This window comes from Leptinotarsa decemlineata, unplaced genomic scaffold, assembly GCF_025532065.1.
Source record: "Leptinotarsa decemlineata unplaced genomic scaffold, Ldec_3_MD MMD2_P_RNA_scaffold_5, whole genome shotgun sequence".
NCBI lineage: Eukaryota > Metazoa > Arthropoda > Insecta > Coleoptera > Chrysomelidae > Leptinotarsa > Leptinotarsa decemlineata.
In genome coordinates this window covers 2,908,593-2,932,309 of record NW_027412532.1, presented here as the reverse complement: position 1 = coordinate 2,932,309, position 23,717 = coordinate 2,908,593, and the positions used below count along the sequence as shown (strand labels likewise).

General features: G+C 36.1%; 2 protein-coding genes across 2 annotated transcripts in view; one reads left to right on the top strand and one right to left on the bottom strand.

The window, feature by feature from the left end:
* The window catches only part of LOC111502093 (neuroligin-1), a 476,486-nt gene that overhangs the window by 196,688 nt on the left and 256,081 nt on the right, over window positions 1-23,717 (top strand). The window lies entirely within an intron of this gene.
* LOC111506196 (uncharacterized) overlaps window positions 5,773-23,717 on the bottom strand; it is a 28,657-nt gene continuing 10,712 nt past the window's right edge. Inside the window, exons 7-15 of the mRNA XM_074186773.1 lie at window positions 19,113-19,164; window positions 19,014-19,055; window positions 16,098-16,313; window positions 14,311-14,334; window positions 13,307-13,393; window positions 11,516-11,731; window positions 9,644-9,811; window positions 7,657-7,854; window positions 5,773-6,052 (exon numbers count right to left, since the gene is read on the bottom strand). Of these exons, the coding sequence (XP_074042874.1) occupies window positions 5,904-6,052; window positions 7,657-7,854; window positions 9,644-9,811; window positions 11,516-11,731; window positions 13,307-13,393; window positions 14,311-14,334; window positions 16,098-16,313; window positions 19,014-19,055; window positions 19,113-19,164 (1,152 nt within the window). The 3' untranslated portion in view covers window positions 5,773-5,903. The remainder of the gene's footprint in view (window positions 6,053-7,656; window positions 7,855-9,643; window positions 9,812-11,515; window positions 11,732-13,306; window positions 13,394-14,310; window positions 14,335-16,097; window positions 16,314-19,013; window positions 19,056-19,112; window positions 19,165-23,717) is intronic.

Sequence of the window (23,717 nt, the reverse complement as noted above, 5' to 3'; positions counted from 1 at the left end):
AGTCTTTCGGGATAGGTTGGACGCACTTCACCAAAAGTCAAACGTGTGGCTCCTCGCTGTACATTTTCCAACAAGTCCCTATCGCGCACCAGAATAGGACACCACACTGGACCTGCATACTCCATGATTGGACGAACGTAGGTTTTGTAGAGTTTTATGTAACTTGAATATGATAGATGGAGGAACGTTTTGCGGATGAGGTAGATCAGTGTGTTTGCGCATTTGCATGTGGATATTATATGTTCGGACCAAGTTAAGTCGGTATTAATAGTCACTCCCAAGTCTACATGTGAGAACACTGTACGTAATAATTGACCGCTTATTGTGTACGTATGGAGTGGATTGTTCTCTCCTTGATGAAATACGATGCATTTGTCGACATAGAGAGGTAGAAGCCAATCCTCGCACCACTGACTAATCGAGTTGAGGTCTTCTTGAAGTTTAGTATCATCGGCATAGAACGACTTGCTGGACTTTATGTGAAGAGGAAGATCACTTGCATAAACAACGAAGAGGAGCGGGCCAAAAACAGATCCCTGGGGAACTCCACTTGTTACTTGTCTGTGCGAAGAAAAATGTCAAGTTTGTGCATTAGCCTTCTCACTGGGACCCTGTCGAAAGCCTAGGCAAACTCAAGGTAAATGATATCTGTTGGTATTTTCCTATCGTAAGCTGTCGTCCAATCGTTCATGCATTGTAGTAGATTGCCGGTGGTTGATCTACCTTTGACGAAACCATGTTGTTCTGGTGGTATTATTGCGTTTCTTGTTAAAAATTCTGACATATCTTCTACGATGATGGATTCCATTACTTTGGAAGGTATGGATAAAATACCAATGGGCCTGTAGTTGATTGGATTGAGTTTATCGCCTTTTTCTGAAAATAGCGGTGACAGATGCCTTCTTTCAAACCCGTAGGATGCGAGATTTTGCGAAAGAGACTGACATAATTGTTGACAACGGAGAGCAGAGAGTTTCGGCAAACTTTTTGAGAAAAAAGGGGCTTATTCCATCCAAACCAGGAGATGAATTCGATTCAATGTTCAATGAATTATTTTCAATTTTTTCCGAAGTAAACGGTGGTAATTGGTCATCTCGAGGCTCGACCGTGAAGGAGCTCGTGAAAGAATCGGCCGATTTTTGCGAAACCCATTTTGACCCTGAGAAAAGAAGTTGTAACTTTTGAAGTGATCATACATACGCTTCTTCATCATTATTTCAATGACTTTGAAAAAAATAGAAATTATAGTTATGGGCCTGTGATTGTCCAAGGTTCCGAACAATTAGTCGCGCATAATATCCTTTTCGGTGACGAGACCGAGAAAAAAGAAGCTACAAAGTACTAGAAATTCTTCGAAATCAATTAAATCATCCATGTCCATCTGAGGTGAAGATTTAATAATGGTATCCGCAATATTAACAAAAAAATTATTGAAATCTTGGAGAGATATGTGAGGTGTTTTTGAAGCAGCCTTTGTTTTGTTACGTTCATAATTTATTATCCGCAAACATGCGAATTATCTATTTTTAGGAGAGATAATAATTGTCCACAATCAAACCAATCTTCAATTATTTCCAGATCCTTTTCTGCCTGCTTCTTCATCACTGACCATATTTCTTCAGAGTAAACTAAAGCTGTAACTATATTTTCTTGAAAAAAACTTTACAAAGAAAGTAAATCACATAAAGAGACGTTTCTCTGATACGAATGATGAATGGAGTGATTTTAGTTGTTTCTCTCAGATGATCCTTCTGTTTGTTATTGATCAATCTCCAGATCTGGTCTGCTACCGAAGATTTCGATACCCCTTGTACTGCCAGTATATTGAGTGGAAAGATGGCCATTATAGATTCTGGTGGATAACTCAAATAGGCATTATGCTTTATATTTCTAATGAATTGATGTGGTTCACCCCCACCAAGCTAGTCCAGGGCCCAATACATATGTGCTGTAGAGTAACAGAAATTCCTTTCATCTTGTGAATGCCGCATTTCATGAAAAGGATTCGAGTTTCTTGCTGATTCCATGGATGGCGTTTTTATATCAGAGTAGTCATCTCCACTTCTCACTTTGTTTGAGACTTGTTTTCACTATTTCTTTCCAATATACTGAATTTTCAGTTGGTTCGCACGAGGTAGACAGGTGAAAAGTTCAGAACTATTGTTGATCACGCGAGCTCTATCATATTACCACCAAGGTTACTTGGTATTATCCTAGTTTCGAAAATTAGATATTTTATACGTTGTGCCTCCGGACTATAATTACTGGGCAAGCAATTAGAGCACTGTATAGTTCCGTCGAAGATCGACCATGTAACGGATCCGGGTCCCGGAAGACGTTTAATTAAAGTGTCACTTGGTGCGGTCGAAACCTGCACAGGATGTTCAGCGATCGGGAAGGGATATCCTGACGATCAACTCTGTCGGTGTCAACGTGGAAAGCGTGGAACTTCAGGATGGAACTTGATATTTTTCATGCTATAATTGCAAACAGGAAGAGACCTCACTTCCTGAAAATTAACGTGTAGCTGTTTATGAAAGCGGGAGGTTGATGAGGATCGATCTGTTAAGAGTCTTTTTGAATAAATTTAATGAGCCAATGGCGTATATATGTTATTTTATTATAAAGACACATGCGTATTCAATACCCGATGAGATGAAAACATACGTTCCTGTAGGTGAGTTCAAATCAAAATGGTGTACTACTGTCGTTCATAGTGAGTGAATTTTGTGTTATGATTGATAATTTTGGCTAGTTCTTTCTGATATTTCACATATAGTGTAACAGGGGTAATTTTGTGTATGGGTTCTGGGTAACAGTGAAGGTTTATCAGGATGCTTCAGTTTATTTACGGTTGTCGGTAACGACTCCAAAAACTAAAAATTTACTAATTCCAGTAATACATTCATTTTAAAGAACAAAATTATCACTTACTCAACACCAGAAGAAAAACTTTATCAATATTCAGCAAATAAGTTATTTTCCAAAAGGATGTCACCGGCATCGAAATTCACAGAATGAGGTTGAAAATAAAAAACGAAAGGTCAAATAAAACGTTAACAACAAACCTTCGTCGCCAATGATGAATTGTAAACAATTATTTCTCAGACGGTCAACTAGATCCATCTAACGATACATAGCACAAGATACTTTCCTATGCTGAAATAGTTGCGTCATGGATGAAGGAAAACTCAAAACAGGATATCTTCTGAAATACTCAAAAACATTTTTGATGCTCAAGATGTTTCTAATTTGATTTTTTTGTATATTACTTGAAACCAAAAACCTTTCAAACCGGGTACAAAAGTATTAATATTGTTTGAGAAGCATGTATGCTATACTGGCGTTGCTTTTTATGTCAAATATAAGCCAATTTCATTCAAGTTTTGAAAGTATAAGGTCTCCCAACAGAGTCTTCCAAACTTTGGCAATCTATAACGTCCATCTTGTTGAAGCCACATTTGTCAAATCACTTGTCATTCATTCAGTCTGTTTTTTCCAAATCAACGTGAACGAATATAGTACTCAAAAGCACAATGTGGTATATAAATTCGAGTCTTCTGGATCAGTAAACGATCGACAAACACCCGTACGTTCACGAAACGCAAGATCTGACGAAAACATTGCTACTGTCTCTGAGATCGTGCAGGAGAATCCGAAGCAGTTGATTTTGCATCACTCACGAAAACTTGGCCCTTCACAGACCTCATTTTCATCGAAAAATCATCTCTCGCGATTATGCCCATTTCTGGATAAATAGGTACGTGAACAAATGAAACTGTCAAATTTGTAACGACACCAATCGATATCAGATACAAAAGCGTCCAATGTATTCCAAAAAATTCATTATTTGGTGTAGATTTTGAGCTGACGGCGTCAACGGTCCATATTTCTTCGACAACGAAGTTGACCAGGTCATCACTGTCAACGATGAGTACTATAGGTCGATGATTACCAACTTTTTTATCCTGAATTGGATGATCTAGACAGCGTCGACATGAGGGGGCATGGCCATTTCATATGGAGGTATGTGAACTAGCCACCGATATTGTGCGATTTTACTCCGTTAGATTTTTCCTTGTGGTTTTTTTCGAGTCGTAAATATCCAAATCCCTTGACAGCAAGGAGATTGCGGTTGCTGTATTCCTCGATACTGAAGGAGCATTTGACAATGCACTACCTAAATCTATAGCTCTGGCTAGGAAAGGTATAGAATAAACCATAACTGGCCGGATCTATGTCATGCTGGTAAACAGAACTGCAACAACGAGTCTTCAAGACGAGGCCATCAGGTTCAGGGTCACCAGGGGCTCCCCTCAAGATGGGGCACTATCTCCCCTTCTGTGGTCGCTCTTGATGTATAGTCTGCTTGACGCCCTTGACAGCGGCCATGGAGATCCTTCTAGATCTACCTCCTCTCCACATTTTTCTGGAGAGAGAGGCTATATTTCTTGTGCACATCGCCAATTGTACAAATCAACTCAATGCAGAATGCAAATGACTGTTGGTTGACATTGGAAGTCACAGCATTCTAGAAATGACCTCTGACTTCATCCCTCCAACTTTCAACTACGAACTGCCTTATAAAGTGCTATTCCCGAGTAGAGAGGACTGGATCCTCCGGGAGAAGGAAATATCAAGAGCAGATAGTTGTTGGTTCACAGATGGGTCCAAAACACCTCCCGGTTCAGTCGCAGACCCAGGACAGAGATATCAACCCGCCTAGGAATCTATGCGATTGTATTTCAAGCGAAAATTTACGCTATTGAATTATTTGCAGAGATTGTAAGGACCCAACTTTATAAACAAGTCAATAAAAATATTCTCAGACAGTCAAGCGGCGTTGGAAGCTCATGGATCCCACCGAGCAACGTCTAAATTGGTAGCAAACTGCCAAAAAAGACTCTCCTCGATAGAAAGACTGAACAGATTGTCTCTGGTCTGGATTCCTGGCCATACTGGCCTGGAGCTGATGACTCTCTTGCAAAGGAGGGTACTGCAAGCAGCTACATCGGACCAGAACCTGTCATTGTCATCGCTTTAGGCTTTGCCAAACAAACATTGAACCTGGATGTCAAGGACATTCATGGACTTCCGGTAGACTTTTTACCGTGTGGCGCTTGATACCAAACAGTTGTTGGACTACAGTAGGGATGAACTACGATGTCTAACAGGCCTTCTGACAGGTCACTGTCATTTGAGACATATGCAGAGACTCGGACTGTTGGAACGCAGTGTGTGTCGCCTCTGTTTGGATAATGATGAAACAGCAGAGCACATACTTCATGCCTGCCCCGCTGGTGACCGAATCAGGTTTTTAGAATCCGGCAGAGCCGTACTCACTCTCACTATCTGACCTGAAAGATCACTCATCATACGAACTAATCGGCTTCGTTAAGAAGCTGGATTTACTTGGTCGAGTGTGAATAGGTGTGAGCCGCAATAAACCCTTGCGGGTTGCGGTGGAGGGTCGAATAGTCACATTCACTTTGGACTGATTCATGCGCGAGTCATGTTGAATTGGACGTTTCTAATGCGCTCCATCAGGAGAAGCCGTAGCGCACATTCGAACGATGTTACATCCCACATATCAAGGCATCAGTACGTCATTCAAACGAATATACAATTTTGATGATATTTCACACAGACTTTTGTATTATTTAAATTCAAAGATAGAAAGCGCTTAATGGAAGACCCTATATTATTATTATTGGGAAGCGACTCAAAGATCTGAATGGCGGTTAATAAATGGCGGTTGATAAACAGAAAATGAACAGGAATGAAAATCATTTATTCAAGTTATTGAGTCTGAGACTTTTCGAGTTAGTGAGACAGTTTTATATTTTTGAATCATATCGTCACCGGAAGCTAATTTCGACCTTCACAGGAGACATACCAATTTTTCAAACACACTGGAGTCCTTTCTGATTCCACACTTTTTCTGCCGGACAAGAAAAGTGCACTGCTACTCCTTTGACACATTCGTAAAATTTAGTGCGGTCGAAGGGATTCGCAAAATAAGTTCCATCTGGGACTCCTGTGCAGTCAACACCTGTAAACAAAAATTGATGGAATGGAAGTACGATTATTATTCTGAGGACTTATTAAGAACAAAATATATACATGTTGCAGGTAACTTTTGAGCATTGCACGGTGGTCCATAGATGACCCGAAGAATTTCTGACATAACCTATACAGAACCCACTATATGACCGATATTTATTCTGACAGTCATCTAGCCTGAAGGATGTGAGTCCTGAACGAATAAGCTGCGCAAAGTGAAACGTGCAAAGCAAGCCTTGTCCAAGTTTTTGGATAATGTAGAACACGAGTTTTTTGGATATCGCAGAAAAATCAGTGAGGTCTGCATGAGAAATGCTAATTTCAATGGTGCCATGCATCAATGTTAGATGGGGCTGCCAAAGGCGGTCCTATATTGAAGGAAAGTGTTGATGATGCCACTAGAATGACATTGGTCCTCAGTCATTTTCCACTGCTATCAAGGTGAGGCCTCAAGTTGAAACTAGAACCCACACTAATTTGAACAAGTTACCTTGAAGCAAAAGGTTCATAGGCAAAGAAAGAGAAGTAATATTGTTTGATGATCTATACCAAAGCTTGTCTCAAAGTCACTTCAATTCCGGGTGTCTGATATTCTAAAATCTTCGGAATGTTAATGGACTAACACTTACCAGAAAACAACCACTCCTCTGGCTAATACCACGAAGGGCGTTGGATTATATTCGACTGGTGTCAGTGCAGGATTCTCCACTGAAGTTATTCCTGCATATGCTTTTGACGATACAACTACCGAAATCGATTTTCAATTATTAGAACACACTTGCAGACCAATTTCGGGCTGTTTGGCCACTCATCAGTGCAAGGTTAGAGCCTATCATCAATATGAAGTCGATGATTTTCAATAGTTGAAAATCGAATTCTTTTCAGAGTATCATTCCTCGAAAAAAGCTGAAACAATCGACAAACATGTTTGCCATCGCCTCATCATCCCATAAACGAGGTAAACAACCGCATATCCGAATTATGCGGATATGGTTTTCAATGCCTTTCAGTGCTGGAATTACACCTTTTGAACCTGAAATAGTCTTTTCGAACTGAAATAGTGGCTTTCAATGCTGTAATAGAAAAAGTTTCAAAGCTGAAATAGTAGCTTTGATTGCTGAAACAGTACATTTCAATGCAAAAATAGAGAAGGCAGCTTTTCAGTACCTTACAATATATCATGAAGCTCAAATTGAATCTGCTTTGGATGCAGTTTTCAGTTTGACTGTCGACCAAAACATCGCAAGAAACTTTTTCGGTTTAGAACATCGAGAAAAAATTGGGAGCTCATCACATACAATGTATCCAACCAGAAAACCGAAACAAGTGTTACTCTAGAACTCCTCAACTAGTTGATTCATTCTGAAGCAGTTCACACCAGAAAAACGACACAAATTTGTGAATAGAGGTTCAATTGGCAACACCATGAACTTTACTTTCGAAAACTATCCACTTCTACACGAAAAACGGAGTATTCGGTGGAAAAACTCCACAAGAAAATGATTTTCAATGTGTTTTTGTAATTGAGATGGATGAATGTATTTGCATGGTTGAAAGTAGATTTGGTGCAAGATGTAGGAGAATTTAATTTACCTGGTACTGGCTTCGGAGTTGTAGTGGGAGATGGAGTGGGAGGCAGATCAGCTACACACTGCACTCTGCGTTCATCCCATACCTCACCTGCCGGACAAGAGAAAAGCACCGCTACTTCTTTAACACATTCGTAAAATTTAGTGCGATCGAATGGATTTTCGAAATAAGTTCCATCTGGGACTCCTCTACAATCAACACCTGAAAAAAAATCATTGAAAATTTGGTTATGTCCGTTTCAATGTCATGTGTTTTTGTAGCTCTCAGTCTCAATAAATATTTATTTCACTGTATCGTGGTATACACTGGTCGATAGAAAATTCTATTCTCTATACAGTGATGATTCTACAAATTTTGATTTTTTCACCTCTTTTCAGCTTATTATTGTATGATGCCGTTGACCGATTTCCGGCCGATTTTTCCCTATGAATTCAAATTGTACCAAATCGCTGTCAAAACCACCCAAAGTTAATGCACTGTTCGATGTCGGTATGCGAAATTTCATTCCGAAGATTTCAGCCTCAAAGCCTAGGTGGACACTCCATCTTTTCGTCGAAACTTAATCATTGTCCTCCATTTTTTTATTTTATTTTTTTATGTTGGTGAATGGATACGATTGTTATCATTATTCTCTGTTCGACGTTGGTTTGCGTGAAACACCAGAGCACATACTTTATATCTGCCCCACTGGGGACCGAAATCAGGTTCTTAGAGTACGGCTTAGAGTACCATAAGACCTCAAAGACCAATCACCATACAAACTAATCGACTTCGTTTAGAAGCTGGGTTTATTTGGACGGATGTGAATAGGTGTGACCCACAATAAACCCTTGCGGGTTGCGGTGGAGAGACGAATAGACCCACTTACCTTAGACCTAACCTAACCTAACCTAGTTTGCATAATTTCGTTCCAGTGATTTCAGTATTCTTTTCAAGCATTCCGATAATTCTCTCAACGGTAGAACATCCGCCATTCAGGACTACGCAAAACGGCCTCCGTCGGCTTTATCGAAATCCGAGCACCCTCAAGGGACCAATCGGCTTGTGTTACGTTGGCACTGATTTGAATGACATTCATTCCCAATGAATTGAATCAGTATTTACTGAGATATTTCAGTCTGGAGTCGACCCATCAAAAGGGGCAACCTAATAGTAATATCAATTTTACGAGAAGTGACGGAGAATGGATATATGTTGGGTATGTTCCTCAAGCTCTGCATGGGACAAAGTATTTCTTGGGTGGCTCAAGAAAATACTGACATGACCTTTAGGCCGGCCGCAAGTTGAGACGCAGGTCCGTGAGGTGACGCAGGGTGAGTCACGTTGAATTTCTGCGAACCATACAAATGATAGGAACCCCGCAAGTTCCGACGCACGGTGACGTGACGCAGTTTTCGCGGTCCGTGACTCTGCGTTACGCAGTCCTCCTTCCGGAGATTTCTTCAGTGAGTCACGGCGTGTCAAGTGAAATGAAGGAAAAATTAATAGAGGCAGTTAGAAATTGTCGCGTTTTGTACGACACTAGCCATGAGGACTATTTGCGAACAAAATTAATAAGTTCAACATATTTCGTCAAGATTTTTTTGAGTTATTTGCAAATACATGCAATGTGGAAATACCAAGATTTCCTGGATATGGATATATATTTGAGTAGTTCAAGACGGCATATACTCATTGTCTTCTTGCATGATTATCGATTGATTGGATTGTTTTTCTAATGCCTCACTGTATTAGCAATTCCACCTAAATACATTTCTATAACATGAAATAACAGGGTGGCTGATAGTTCTCGAATCATTATTGATAAAGTAGATCCCTTCTTTTTTTCATTTTGATTTGTGATCAACAAATACAATTATTTTGTGCCATCACAAACCAAAACATGTCTCCTACATGAAAATATATTTTTCTACACATAATTCTGATTCCAATGAGCTACCGCTGATATTTCTAGAAACTGCGAATTTGTAAACTGGGCTATATGATTTACCTGGAGTGGGTGGAATAATTGGGACACACTTCAGTCTCTTCTGATCCCAATACAGTCCTGGTAGACAAGATAAATGTACTGCGTTTCCTTTGACACACTCGTATAATTTAGTACGATCAAAGGGGTCTGCAAAATAAGTCCAATCTGGGACTCCCGTGCAATTGACACCTTAAAATGAGAAATCAGTCATTATAATAGGGGAGCCCAAGTGTGAATTACGGGATTTACTATAGCGCGGCAGATTAGTATACAGGAGGATACCTTGTACCCGGTTAAGTACCTCCACCAAATATGAGCCCCTCATATAAGGCCGCCTGTGAGGGACAAAGGATCAGAATAGTAAAAAAAATGGATCATCAGAAACTCTCGAGCGCGTCAGATTAAGGTAGGGTGAGTTAATTACCTGCTGAAGAGTGTATATTCCACTAATATGACAATTCGAGAGTGACGCAAAAGAAAGGAAGGGCAGCAAAGGTGTGAAAAAATAACGTCATTCCGATATTCTCGGGCGTAGCTGTTTTTTTTTCATTTTAAAGGAAATAATTCAAGGATAACGAAAAATATATAATCTGACGATTTCCGCAAGCCTAAGTAACAAAAATCTGTCGATAAAGTTTAATGCGTGTGATAGCTGTGTGATACCTATATTTCCCCTCTTCGAGTTTCTATTCCTCTATTCTCTATTCACTTTTTCTCTATCTATTACTCTCTCACTCCGTCCCCACTCTGGTTTCTGTTGCCATGACCCCATCACAGGTGATCACAGAGACTCGTTCGTGATGAAGATGATGATTAATTAATCAATCAATTGATGGATGTAGCCGTTACTACGTGGTAGGAAATCATAATAAAGAAAGGAGAAATTGAACTTTCTATGTTTTTCACCACTTTTATTTGTAACTAACGTTACTGAAGTTTCATCATATAAAGACATTTTCAAACTTATACAACATATAAGTTTGAAAATGTCCTTATAGGACGAAACTGCAGTAACGTTACTTACAAATAAAAGTGGTAAAAAACATAGAAAGTTTCATTTCTATTTTCTTCATTGATTAATCAATTGATTATAAGAAATTAAATTTTTTTGAGCTTTTCTTTGAAATTATTTTCTTATAAATACAAGTATTATACTCAAAAAACATGCATACAAGTTCAATGAATTGAAAAAAAAAATGTTTTTGTCAGATTAAGCGAATCCCTCTAAATAATCGTCAGATTATGAGACAGCTCGTCTGAAACATAAAGATGAACCATATATATCTCAATCTGACGCGCTTGAGTATTTAGAAATGACGAATTTTTCTTGCGTATTATATCGTCATTAAATCGTCAGATTATTGAATGAGAGCTTTTTTTTTGTTGCACTTAACACACCCTTAGAAAGTCTGATGCGCTCGATTACATTTTTTTCTTTTCACTTTTAACCGTTACGTATAACCACCCACATCATGCAAACGATCAGATTAACGTACCAACATTATTAAAAATACGTAGGACATTGATGCTATCAATATCAATTATATAAAAATTTTTTTCTTCTTATCGTCTAAGCTTTGCAACCTAATATGTCTCAATGATGCTCGAGTAAATCCACATTTTGCATCGTGGGCTCCCCTGCTATTATAATTATAATTTACTGATATCAATCAACAAATGATGCACTGTTTGGAACCTTTGGTGTAGTAATGAATATTACTCGAGTTTTTTTCCAGATCATTATTTTCAACACCTCGACAAGTGTTTCGATCACCAAGCGATCATCTTCAAGAGATAAAACTACAGTATAAAGGGATAAAACTACAGTAATATTCATTACTACACCACAGGTTCCTAACAGAGCATCACAAGTAAAAGCATATAATTACCAACCAGGTACTGGACTTGTAGTTGTTGGTTCAGGAGCGGGGGTTGGAGTGGGCGGAGTGGATGGTTGATATGACACACATTGCAGTCTGCTCTCCTCCCATACATATCCTGCCGGACAAGAGAAAAGCACTGGTACTCCTTTGACACATTCATAAAATTTGGAGCGATCGTAGGGGTCTGCGAAATAAGTACCATCTGGAACTCCTCTGCAATCAACACCTGAGAAAAAAATGATTGAATGTGGTGACATCAATTTTCTGAGAGCTGATGAAGAATAGGAACACGTTGAAAATATTGAACGGAAGCTTTTCTGTGGAGGAAATAGAGTTGTTATTTACGTTTCTTTATCTTCCACGAGCTGAAAAAAAGTTGATGAAGGGAGATTCTTACTGGTGTAGAAAAAACAAACTTTCACTTCGATGAATTGCTGTGTGGAATCAGAATATGTTTCACAAGAAGAATTTTGACTATCATAAAGAGAACTGTGAATGGAATGAAAGGGTTACATTTTTAGGAGTGATTTATTTTTGGGAAAGAAAGTTTCTGGCTTTCTACTACCCCATCTTGGTACAGAAGAGCCCTAAGACAAGTGTCTTACGGCGAAACATCGATGTCTACCAGTGAAGATAACAGAGTTCCATGTAAAGCAAACAATTTCAGCTTTCATTCAGTATACTGTGTAGGAATCCTATGAGTGATATCTGATTCAATTCCATAAGGAATGTTTGGAATACAAATTGTACAGAGAAAATTGTTTTCCGTGTACTTCAGTGTTCATATAGGAGTATTTGTTTGATTTCAACAGAAAAAAACATCAACATCAATAAAATCCAGCTACTAGTCCTTCCAGTTACGAGAATCATAGTTAATGCAGTCGACACGACGAGAGCAACAACCATATCTTCAATTCGGGCACTGCGACCGGTACCACATCGCCACATCAAAGGCGATGTGCATTCGATAATGTATACCGCAGTAGTAGACGAAACGTCAGGCATTAAACCGCCAAATTGGTTTGTGGAAGGCGCGTCAAAAAAAATATTGCATTTCAGGAGGTTGGGAAAACTACTTTTTTCGGATTTATTTCAGGCCAGAAATTCCTGTTTGACCTTTCAGCAATATTCAATTGACCTATAATAGGTCATATGATGCACTGTTTGGAACCTTTGGTGTAGTAAAGAATATTACTGGAGTTTTTTTTCCAACAACAAATCGTTATGTTTAACACCTCGACACGTGTTTCGATCACCAAGTGATCATCTTCAAAGAGGAAGATTAAAACAGTTTGAAAATGCTAATTTGAAAAATTTTAAATTCAATGTATGGTATTGCAATGAAATTGTTAAATCGACCAAAATTATGTCAAGATTATAAAACGTTATTAGCAACTATTTGATGTATTATTTTTTCTCTTCTCTATTATTGTTATGATGATGAATAAGTATGTTTATGATTATTTTCTTTTACTCACTGCATAATTTTTGGAAGCGGTGGAAGATAGCCTTTGGCTTACCCTTTTCCTTTTATGTATAACTGTATTTTTATGCATAATAAACGATATTATTATGATATTATTGTTATTATTATTACTAAGTATATCATTTCAGAAGACCGACAAAAATCAGGGATCTGTTCTTCATCAACAAGTATTTCAGAGCATCGATAACTGAAATTTTTCTGGAACGGTTCACGGCAAAACCATGACAATCGTGTCATTCTGATGATAAATGAAAATATTGGCATAGTTGATATCACTTTTGTTATGTACAGAATGATATAAAACATTCAACTTACCTGGTATCGGCTTTGGAGTTGGTGGAGGAGTTGGTGGTCGAGTTGATGGTTGAGTAGATGGCCGAGTAGGTGGTTGAGTTGGTGGACCTGAAAAAAAATCGAAATTGCACTTTCAATTCAGACTTATCTGAAAGAATGGTACAAAAGTGACTCATCACCGAAAGATTTTATAATTATTATCCAGTTAATGGATACAGTACATACGAAGTCAATTTTAATGGTATAAAAACTAAATAGTTACCGAACGTCAGAAGTTTCTTTGCACAGCATAGGCGGCGTGGTATAGTTTGTTCAGAATTGATTTTATTTTTAATGAATATACACGGTTTTTCATCAGTAGTAAAGACTAGTTAATAGGAATACGACAGAGGCGACAAGCTTTGGACTCCATAACAACGATTTTGGTTACTTTGGAACAATGACATGTGACATGTTCTAACGGTATTTTTTTCCACTTCTTTGTTACAGGGTATGAATTAATAAGAACAATATCCATGAAAATTGTTATGCAATTGTGAAAAATGTATTATTATCATCATGGATACAATTATGAATTCTCACCTATTAACCTGTCAGTGTATTCTGAATAATACAGGATCATAACAAAACTCGAGTATTGATATCTGTATATTCATTTGAAATAATGCTATATCCCAAGATATCATCCACAACGTGAAATCTTCCATTCGATTTCCATTAACTCACCAGAATATCAAATCTTCCATTCCTTTTCGTCCAAAGAAGAAGCAACATATGAATTCATGAAATGATAGAAAATATTTTGCCTAAGAGAATATTCTATTGATATCCCTACATAATATACGTAAAAATTATTCTTATTTGACGAGCTTTTCTCACATTTCGGTACGAAAAAAATGTTGACTCAATTCTACATCTATTCTCGTCAATTCATGTTTCAAACAGGGGCATTTTGGTGGTTAACTTTGATATGAAACATAGAAAAATTGGCTGAATATATTCCCAAATTGTAAACTGATACATACCTGCAGTAGAAGTCCAAACGTAAGCTGAAAAATGAAAAAGATTTCAATTAGTAAACACATTTTTTTTGCCTGCGATATTTTTATTGATGGATTTTCATGATCTCAGACAAATTCAATTTCTCTTCACAAAATTAAAAGTCTTAGCATGAATGATAATTTGAAAATTCTGTACGATAGCCTCAGCTTCAAGGGAACTTTCTAGATTTTGTTGTGAATATTCATCAGTTTGGTTCGATCTATAGAGCTGAATTAGGCAACTATGATTATAACTTTTAATATTCACGATTGTTTTGAGAGTGAAAAAAAAATCAGACTTGTTCACTAGAAAAAATTAAGGGATTTTCTATAAAATCCATAGTTTTACGGTTCTCAGAGAATTTATGGAATTTTCCAACTCCCTAATATTTTCTTCACACTTAGTTGAAATTTTTTTATCACATCTAATTATCCGCAAATTTCAAATGGGTGAGAAACGGAACAAACTTGAATTTCCCGTGTATTCTGCAGAGTTCTTTTTGATCACCACATTTATATTATCTTCATGTTTGTTCATGAACTCACCCTCACTGGTGGGAAAGACCATGGTCGTGGTCAAAAATACAAAGTGTCTCCAAAAACCATTTTGTATATGAATAACGTTAATTGTTATTCTACCGAACAAAACTCATAATTTTTTGAAGGCATGTTAGACTATGTGTTCCAACAAACACAATCACTTGAATTCATAAATAGTTATACTATGAGCTTATGAACGCAAAGTGTATGTTTTCAAAACTTCTTTTGAGATTCTCACATATGATTCTACCAAATAAAGATTTTAAATACACTTGAATATATGTTTTCATGCATAGTTTCTATATATGAGAAAAGAAATATGTATCTATGTTCTGGTAAATGCCTACCGGAAAACAACTAATTCTCAGGCTAATACCAGCCTGGACATTGGATCATACAAGAAAGGCATTCATGCAGATACCTCGCAGAGGTTAGTCCTGCAAATGTGTCTTGTTCTCATACATTTTTTCATATCTTCCACTATATTTTACATTTCCAATGACAGTAAATAATACTGTTGACCTATATTTTATCTTAATCAACCTCTTGACTGATTTATATTGTAATAATGGTTCCAACAATGGGAAGATTGTTTTTCAGAAAATAAAGCGTATCTTGATTGATTAATTGATTGCCAGCCAAAAAGTGTCACAGTAGAATTTTCACTGTTGAACGCTCATGCAACCTTGACACGTGATTCGTCATTCGATAGATTCTTCAAGCAGTAGTGATTTCTGTTTTTTGACAGTTTTGATCAGCATGCTTGAGTTACTACTGATTATACTCGTATACACCATTAATTTCATAGAAATTAGAAAATTCCATAATGAATTGGCCCAAATGAGTTGATGTTCTGTAATTTTTCCCTTGTTTGGTAAATAATGATAGGACTTTTGAGAATATACGCTGCTTATTCAAAAATTGGGTTGAATTTGAATTTTTCTCGAAAATATTTAATAATTCATCACCTCCAGTTTGAATATTACTGGAGGTTTTTCTCAACACAAATCCTGTACATACTTATATATCTGTTCAAAATCTGTATATATCTTATATATCAAACGGATAATCAATAAATACATTTTAAAAAAATGTAATATCTCTACCCGTGTTTCGATCACAAAGTGATCATCTTCAAGAAAAAGATCAAGATCAGTGTGATCTTTCTCTTGAAATCATACCGGTTATAATTTGGTTTTTACATTAGCTAAAAAAAAAAAAAGTTTACTTACAGCAATCTACATTCCGCAGAAAGTCGCAAATTTTGAGTTTGATGTTCCAGTAAAGATTTTCGGGACAACTCATCAGTACTTTCTTTCCATCTGAGCATTCGTAGAATTTGGAGCAATCGTAATAGTAAGGCAAGTATGTTGATTCTGATTGGTTGCCCGGTGGTGGACAATCAGGATCTAAAGAGAAGTCATATTCCGACAGTAGGTTCGATGTAGCTGAAAAATGTTTTTTTTTCATTCACTGAGTAGTCAAATTTCTGAACATGAATCACACATGTCAGAGACGAAGAAACTTGAAAATCATTCTGCCAAGTCGTACAAACCGTACGTAAATGAAGGAAAACACCTTTATAATGATAGTCATATAAAAAATTAAGGATGAAAAATATTGTGAAAGAATATAAAATGAAATGAATTTGAAAAAATGCAGTTGAAGCAATAACTCGATGATAAAAACTCTTCAAGGTCACAATATCCATTACTCGTTATCTACTATCATCTAAATGTAAAATTTCTGGGAAAGAGAGGTTCTGGCAGGTAGCCAGATGGCATTAATGTTCATTGCTTCTTCTTTTTCATTGAAATTGTTCCTGTGTTTATGAATTCTTATCGATTCTCTATATACTTTTGGATAGTCATTTTGAGCATATTCGCCTACAGTTGATTTGTCGGTTTGTCCAAGTCAACAATTCGTCTTGTGTTCATAGAGACGGGTACCCATACCTTCCTGCCTATAATTTATTCCGAAGAGAAGAAAAGAAGTAATACTCGATAAAACTCAAAATAACTATCCAAGAATATACAGAGGGGCCATAGAAATAGAAAAAAACAGGAAAAATTTCAATAGAAAAAAAAGAGGCAATGAACATTGATAAAATCTGGCTACCTGTTCTCAATGGTATACATTTCGGACACTCTAGCTCATAAACCCTAGATTTATCCATCTTGTCAACTTTATCATTGGCACTTCCACATTGTTTTTTTTTAATAATCCGTGATTGGAAGTGGCATTCAGTCTCCGTCCATCAATTTAATACATATTTTGGCTTCCACTCCCAAAAAAATACTGAAAATGCAAAAAATGATTGAGAATGAATGAGATATTTGAATAAATAAAAATGTCTGGATATTTATATTCAGACGAGTCAATTGAAACAAAAATTTTCAAAAATTTTCTTGATTCGTTGATTTCGATTTTTTCTCTCGTAAATTCAAACCTGCTAACACATTTTTGGATAATAGAAGTATGAAGCTTTGATATCAAATCAAAATGTACTTTATTGTCGACGATGAAATATCATTGACAAAGTGTTACTATTCTAAGAAATATAAGATACATAACTTAGAAGATATTGTCGAAGATAAATTTTTTTTGTCAAAGTGTTATTATTTTAAAGAATATAAGTTATACAAATTGAAAGTAATATTTGAACATTTGGTGATTTCAGCATTTTGGGATTAAAAGTAGTCAAAAAGTAATAATATGCTCTATATTGAAATAAATGATGATAATAATGAATATTCTCATGCAACACATGAATGTATGTGAATATAAAAAATATAAAGCATAAAAATATAATAGTGAATGCATAGAAAATAACAGTAAGTATCAACTTCGTAAACATTTTCAACTATACAGTTCAGAGCTGAATGTAAACATCAAACAAAAAGTTAAAAAAAGTCACATAGTTTAAATACCAGTAGGGACTGAAACACAATAATTGAAATTGATTATTTATATAATTTTAATTTCTGTCTGAATAGAATTCGTCTAAAGAATAAAAGGCCTTTGAAATCAGAAGCTTTTTTACAGACTTTCTGAATTTAGTGGTACATGGTATGCCTTTGATCTCAATTGGCAAATGGTTAAACATTTTTTTCCATTATTTATGAAAGACCTCCCAATTTTTGATATCGAAATCGGTAAACCTATATTGAGCTTATTTCTGGTATTTCGTCGTGTAGAAATGAAAATTTCCGTCCTATATTTTTTTGCATCAGACAAAATTTCCAATATAAGTATGGAAGGCAAGGTCAAGATTTCATGGTTTCTGAATAAAGGTCGACAGTAATCCCTGAATCCAACTCTACACATATTTGTAATTCTTCTTTTTTGTAGTACAAACACCCTATCAAACATGTATGGGCAACACGTACCCCAAAAACAGATACCGTATCTCAGATGGGAATCGATAAGAGCAAAGTACACATTTTTTCCATATTAGTGCCCAATTCATTTGCTGATACTCTGACTGCAAAGCATCCTGATGAAATTTTTTTACATAGCTCATTTATGTGACCTTCAAAATCTAAATTCTTATCAATTCGTAATCCCAGAAATTTTGCTGACATTTTGTTTTCTATTAATTGAGTACCCACCCTCTAGAGTGGAGCACTTAAGGGTGATGATGCTAGTTTTTGAGATATTGAATGACAAGGGATCATCATCACACCAATCTTTTAGTTTCATAATATACAAACTGATCAAAACATGCAGTTTCCTTTCATTCTTGCAATGCCAAAATAATGTAGTATCATCAGCGAATTGGGTTATTTCTGCGGTTATAGAGAATTGGACCTAGAACCGATCATTGTGGAACACCACAAGTAACTGTTTGGAGATGGGATATGTTGTCCGGGAGTTTGACTTTCTGAGTACGTTCTGACAGGTATGATCTGAAATATTTTAAAGATATATCTCTAAACCGATACACTTCTAGTTTCTGCAGCAGAATTTCATGATCCACGCAATCGAAAGCTTTTGAAAGATCGCAAAAGACTGCCCCTGCTATTTCACAGTTAATTAATATGAGATGATGTGTTTCTTCAGGTTTCTACAAATTATTTTATTTCGAAATGTTTGAAAGATTCAATTTGAAGTGTGAATGAACAATTGTGTATCGAAAAATAACTCACCAATATCGACTACGCCGAAGACACAGACAGCAAAGATAATATCTGTGGAAAAAAATCATGTGATCAATTGGAAATACCGAAATATCATTCCCTACTCACATTTCATGTTCCTGGATTGCTCTACCTGCTTACTGCCAGTAACGGTGTCGAACTCACATTTATATATTTATGTACACAATATGTTTTTCAATTGTTATTCATCTTACACAAGACGCTCGATAATCTTCATGAACATTGATCGAAGTCAATAGATCTCGTAACTTATTCCGATTGTTACGTAACTTATTTTCAGTTAGGAAATTTTGTTCACAGTCAAGTGATTCTATTCATGATCGATATTTTCAGGTAGATTATCAGTAAAATCTATTGGTATTCAAGAAACACTTCATTCTGAAATGTCTGTAAAACACGTGTTTTACCATACATTGGCTTCTTTAGACGTGTCTTCATACGCCTGTGAAGCTATTGTGAAGCGAAACATGTGTTGCGTTTTTGTAAAACTGTTCATTGAAATTCTCAAAATGAAGCGTTATGGTTTTTCATTAAGTTTCAGCTACTCACATCACAAGTCTATTGCTTTCCAAAAATCTTCACTAGAAGGTTTCATATACAAAATTTGGATAAAAATTCCACAAAATATTGCATCATATCACGAAAAAGTTAACGATTTGCTAATTTCTTCGAAATATAAGAAATCCTCCACAATATTCTTCTCCTACAGATCTACAGAAAAGTCTGCGATTTTATATGACTATCTGCTAAGGATAGCTCAGCTCATTGAACAAATCAATGTTCGCACAATGGTGGTAATTGGGAAGTTACTCTAACATTTGATAACTAAAACAAAAAAGGATTTTTTTCAGAACAAAATGGAGAATTCTGACAACCCTTCAAGATCTGATTGACAACTATTGTCAGAACTATCTAATAAATCAAAGGCTATCAAATCAGATATAAATATAAACGATAATAACACCATTGTTGATAATTTTAAAGACGTGGTAGAACCCTTCATTAAATGCTATACAAATGGGCCTAAAAAAAGATACTGTGACAATCATTTTCTGCGTAACGTTACATCACTTCTAAATTCTCGTTTTCTCATGCCATATCAGGACCTAGAACTATTTCAGTTAGTTGAATCAAAATTAAAAATAAATTTCCTTCGGGATCGGATGAGGTACCTACAATTCTATTGAAAATGTGCCTATCAGAACTTACTGTACCACTTGCTGAAATATGGTTAAATAACGCCTGTATATGAGGCCCTTTTGGAATAGCTTGTGACCTTAACTGGGCAAATGACTGTATCAATCACGACATTTTACTGGAAAAGCTATATTAGCATATGTAGCAATAAGTAGCAATCAACAATCATTTCTCACAGCAAACTGAAACAGATATTGGTGTCTCTCAGGGGTCCATATTGGGGCCAATTCTGTTCCTGTTCTATATTAATGATTTCGATGAACTTTATGTACCTGTAACCTTCAAAATGTACGCTGATGATACGATAGCGATAGCCAAAGGTGATGGAACATCATCACAGAGACACTTCACGTACCTAGGACATTATAATATGTCCTTTCGGGTTTGAAAGCTGTCGTAGCTTAGAACTGCATCCTAACGGTTCACCAGCATGAGTGGCTGGCTTATCCTGTAGTTTATTCATCATAATGATTCACAGATGTTCATCATGTCATCGGAAGATGAATAAAACATCTTAAGAATTCAGCCACTCGTGCTGGCGACACCTAAGAATGCAGTTTCAAACTACGACAGCCTTCAAACTCGAATGAACATAGTAGAACTGAATATCCCGCGAAAGCCTCAACCAATTCATCACTCATAATATAACTCAAAAAACCCGAAGATCTTACTTAAATCCACTAAATCGGCTCATTCAAGAACATTCCACACCAAGAATGGAAATATTCAAATTGATATAAAGAAAAAATATATGAACTTGTGTCCAAAAATGCTTCGTTTCGGAGATACGGGGTGTTGGAATTGAATTTTTTTTTGCTTTTTGAAAATAACTCTTGCAAAAAATAAGTTATTTGCACGAAATTCGGTACCCGGGTTTTTTTTACGTGGGAAATCATAATTTCGTATTAATTTTCGTGTGACAGCTAGAGGGGGTTGCGTACGCTGTCATTATTTATTTCAAATTGCCTAACTTATTTGACTGTGAACTTTTGGTACTTTTCATAAAAAAACCTAATTCCCACACCTTTTCCAAGTAAAGAAGGTACACCTCCTCAACAACGCTGGAGGTGATCGTTTCCGAGATGATTAGGGTGCTAAGTGAAGTTGATGAGAACATTACAAAACTTTTTTCTATGAAATGTTAAACGAAGAATGATTCGTTTTCGAAATACACATTGTTGAAATTTTTCAAAACATGATAGGTTTTTGTCACAAGGTTTTTGCAATTTCAGTTATTTTCATCAAACTTTATACGCAGTATACCCGTACAGACTTCTTTCAAACTGAGCATTATCGAACTGCTTATTCGATCCAAATTATAAAAATTTTTCAGGTTCAATTATTCGATTAGAAAGTGCTACATTTCGGAGTTTGTAAAAAAAACAATTCGGAGAAGTACTATGCTCGTTATTAGGAAAATAAACATATGAAAATCGAACGAAACAACTATTGAAACAACGGTTCAAAGTGACGACCCCCCAACAGTGATAAAAGCTTTTGCTCTTCTCATCAAAGAATTCCGCACCCGTTGAAAAATGCCATGGGTATTTCTTATCGTTTCTCAGCAAGCTATGATTCGATCCCTCAACATTTCCCCGTTTTCAATCAAACTAGCATAAACCAGTGATTTTAGGTGTTCATAAAAGGAAAAATCGACGGGATTGAGGTCCGGTGACCTCGGGGGCCAATGCTCATTGCCTCCTCTTCCTATCCATGGTTGCTATCACACTAAAATGAGCGTGCACAAATCAAGAGTGATTTCAGAGACCAATGGGAACATCTTCCATAAGTTGGGGAAGCTCGACTTTTCTTTGAAGCCATTGAGCAGATTCGATACGTGGTTGGAAATCACGTAGTGTAAGTGCCTGGTCACGCTGAATATGATAAGGATATAATTGCTGTTTCTTCAAAATTCTGTAAACTCTCATGTGACTCACATTTGAAGTTTGACAAATTTTTTTTTGTATTTGTCTCTGGAGTTCACTAAATTTCTTCGAGAACCGCCTCCTCCAATTCTACAGTTCTTGTAGTCCGTGGCCCTCATTCTGCAGAATTTGTTTCAAATCTTCCAGATTCAGAAAGTCGCCGGAAAAGATTCGCTAATGTCGCTGCACAAGAAGTCACGCGTTGGGGATACCTTTCCTGATAGATGCGTCTGACCCCGCCTGAATTTCCGTCAGTCAAGCCGTATGCAAAAATCATATCAGCCATTTCAGCATTCGTAAAGTCGGGTATGATACCAAAAAATCACTTTATAAACTCCGAACTGTGAATTTGTTAATTAATAGTTGAAAATGTGACAGCGAACTTCTATTTTTATGAACAAACTTTCATAGCCTACTCGATTTGATTGATTCAATTTGTAAGCGGAGAGAGACAATAATTATGGAAATCAAATTTGGCTATAAAGTAATATGCATCGATATAGAAAATTGTAAATATGTCGAAAATGATCACCTCCAGCGTTGTTGAGGAGGTGTACCTTTTTTACTTGGAAATGGTGTGTGAATTAGGTTTTTTCATGAAAAGTACCAAAAGTTTACTGTCAAAAAAGTTAGGGCAATTTGAGATGAATAATGACAGCGTACGCAACGCCCTCTAGATGTAACATGAAAATTAGTACAAAATTATGATATCCCACGTCAAAAAAAACCACGGGTATCGAATTTCTTGCAGATAACTTATTTTTTGCAAGAGTTATTTTCAAAAAGCGAATAAAAAAATTCAATTTCAAAACCCCTTATCTCCGAAACGAAGTATTTTCAGACACAAGTTCATACAGATTTTTCTTCTTAAAATTGTCTTAGGAATACGTCACTTGAATATTTCAACGTACTCATGTGTGTGTATATATATTTAAGTATATTCTCTATGACATATACAAAATTATCAGTTGTAGTATTGTTCTTCTCATAACCCCATGCACAATGATATATCCTTCTCTCGGTTTTCTGTTATATTTACCATATGTAATTATTCATCAATTCACTATATCACAAAATCATGTTTATTGGTTACGAAAATATTTATTATTATTATTATTATTATCTTCATTATGAACGGTCTGAAAAACAATTCGATCAACAATAAAACATAAATTACTAGTTCAAATCACAGTTACAAGTCACATTGTCTGCTACATAGTTTTTCATATCTAATCCATCTAGAGGAAATTCGATGACATTCAATTTGTCTCTGTAAATCTTTTTGTCAAAGAAAATATTTTAAAATAAATAACTAAAATACGGAGAAACTTTTGGATGTGATGAGTATGTTAAAATAATGTGTTATTCTCAATAATTCTCCGAATTTTTTGAAGGCGACACAAACATTAACATTCATCTCAATCAAGTCATCTGAATTTGATTCAAAATTTATTTCATTATCTCATCAATTCAATGTGATCATTATTCGAACAAAAGTTGCTTGCTCTGATAAATTTGATGGAATGGTGATGTCTATAATTATATGGAAAAACAAGTGGAGTATTTCCAA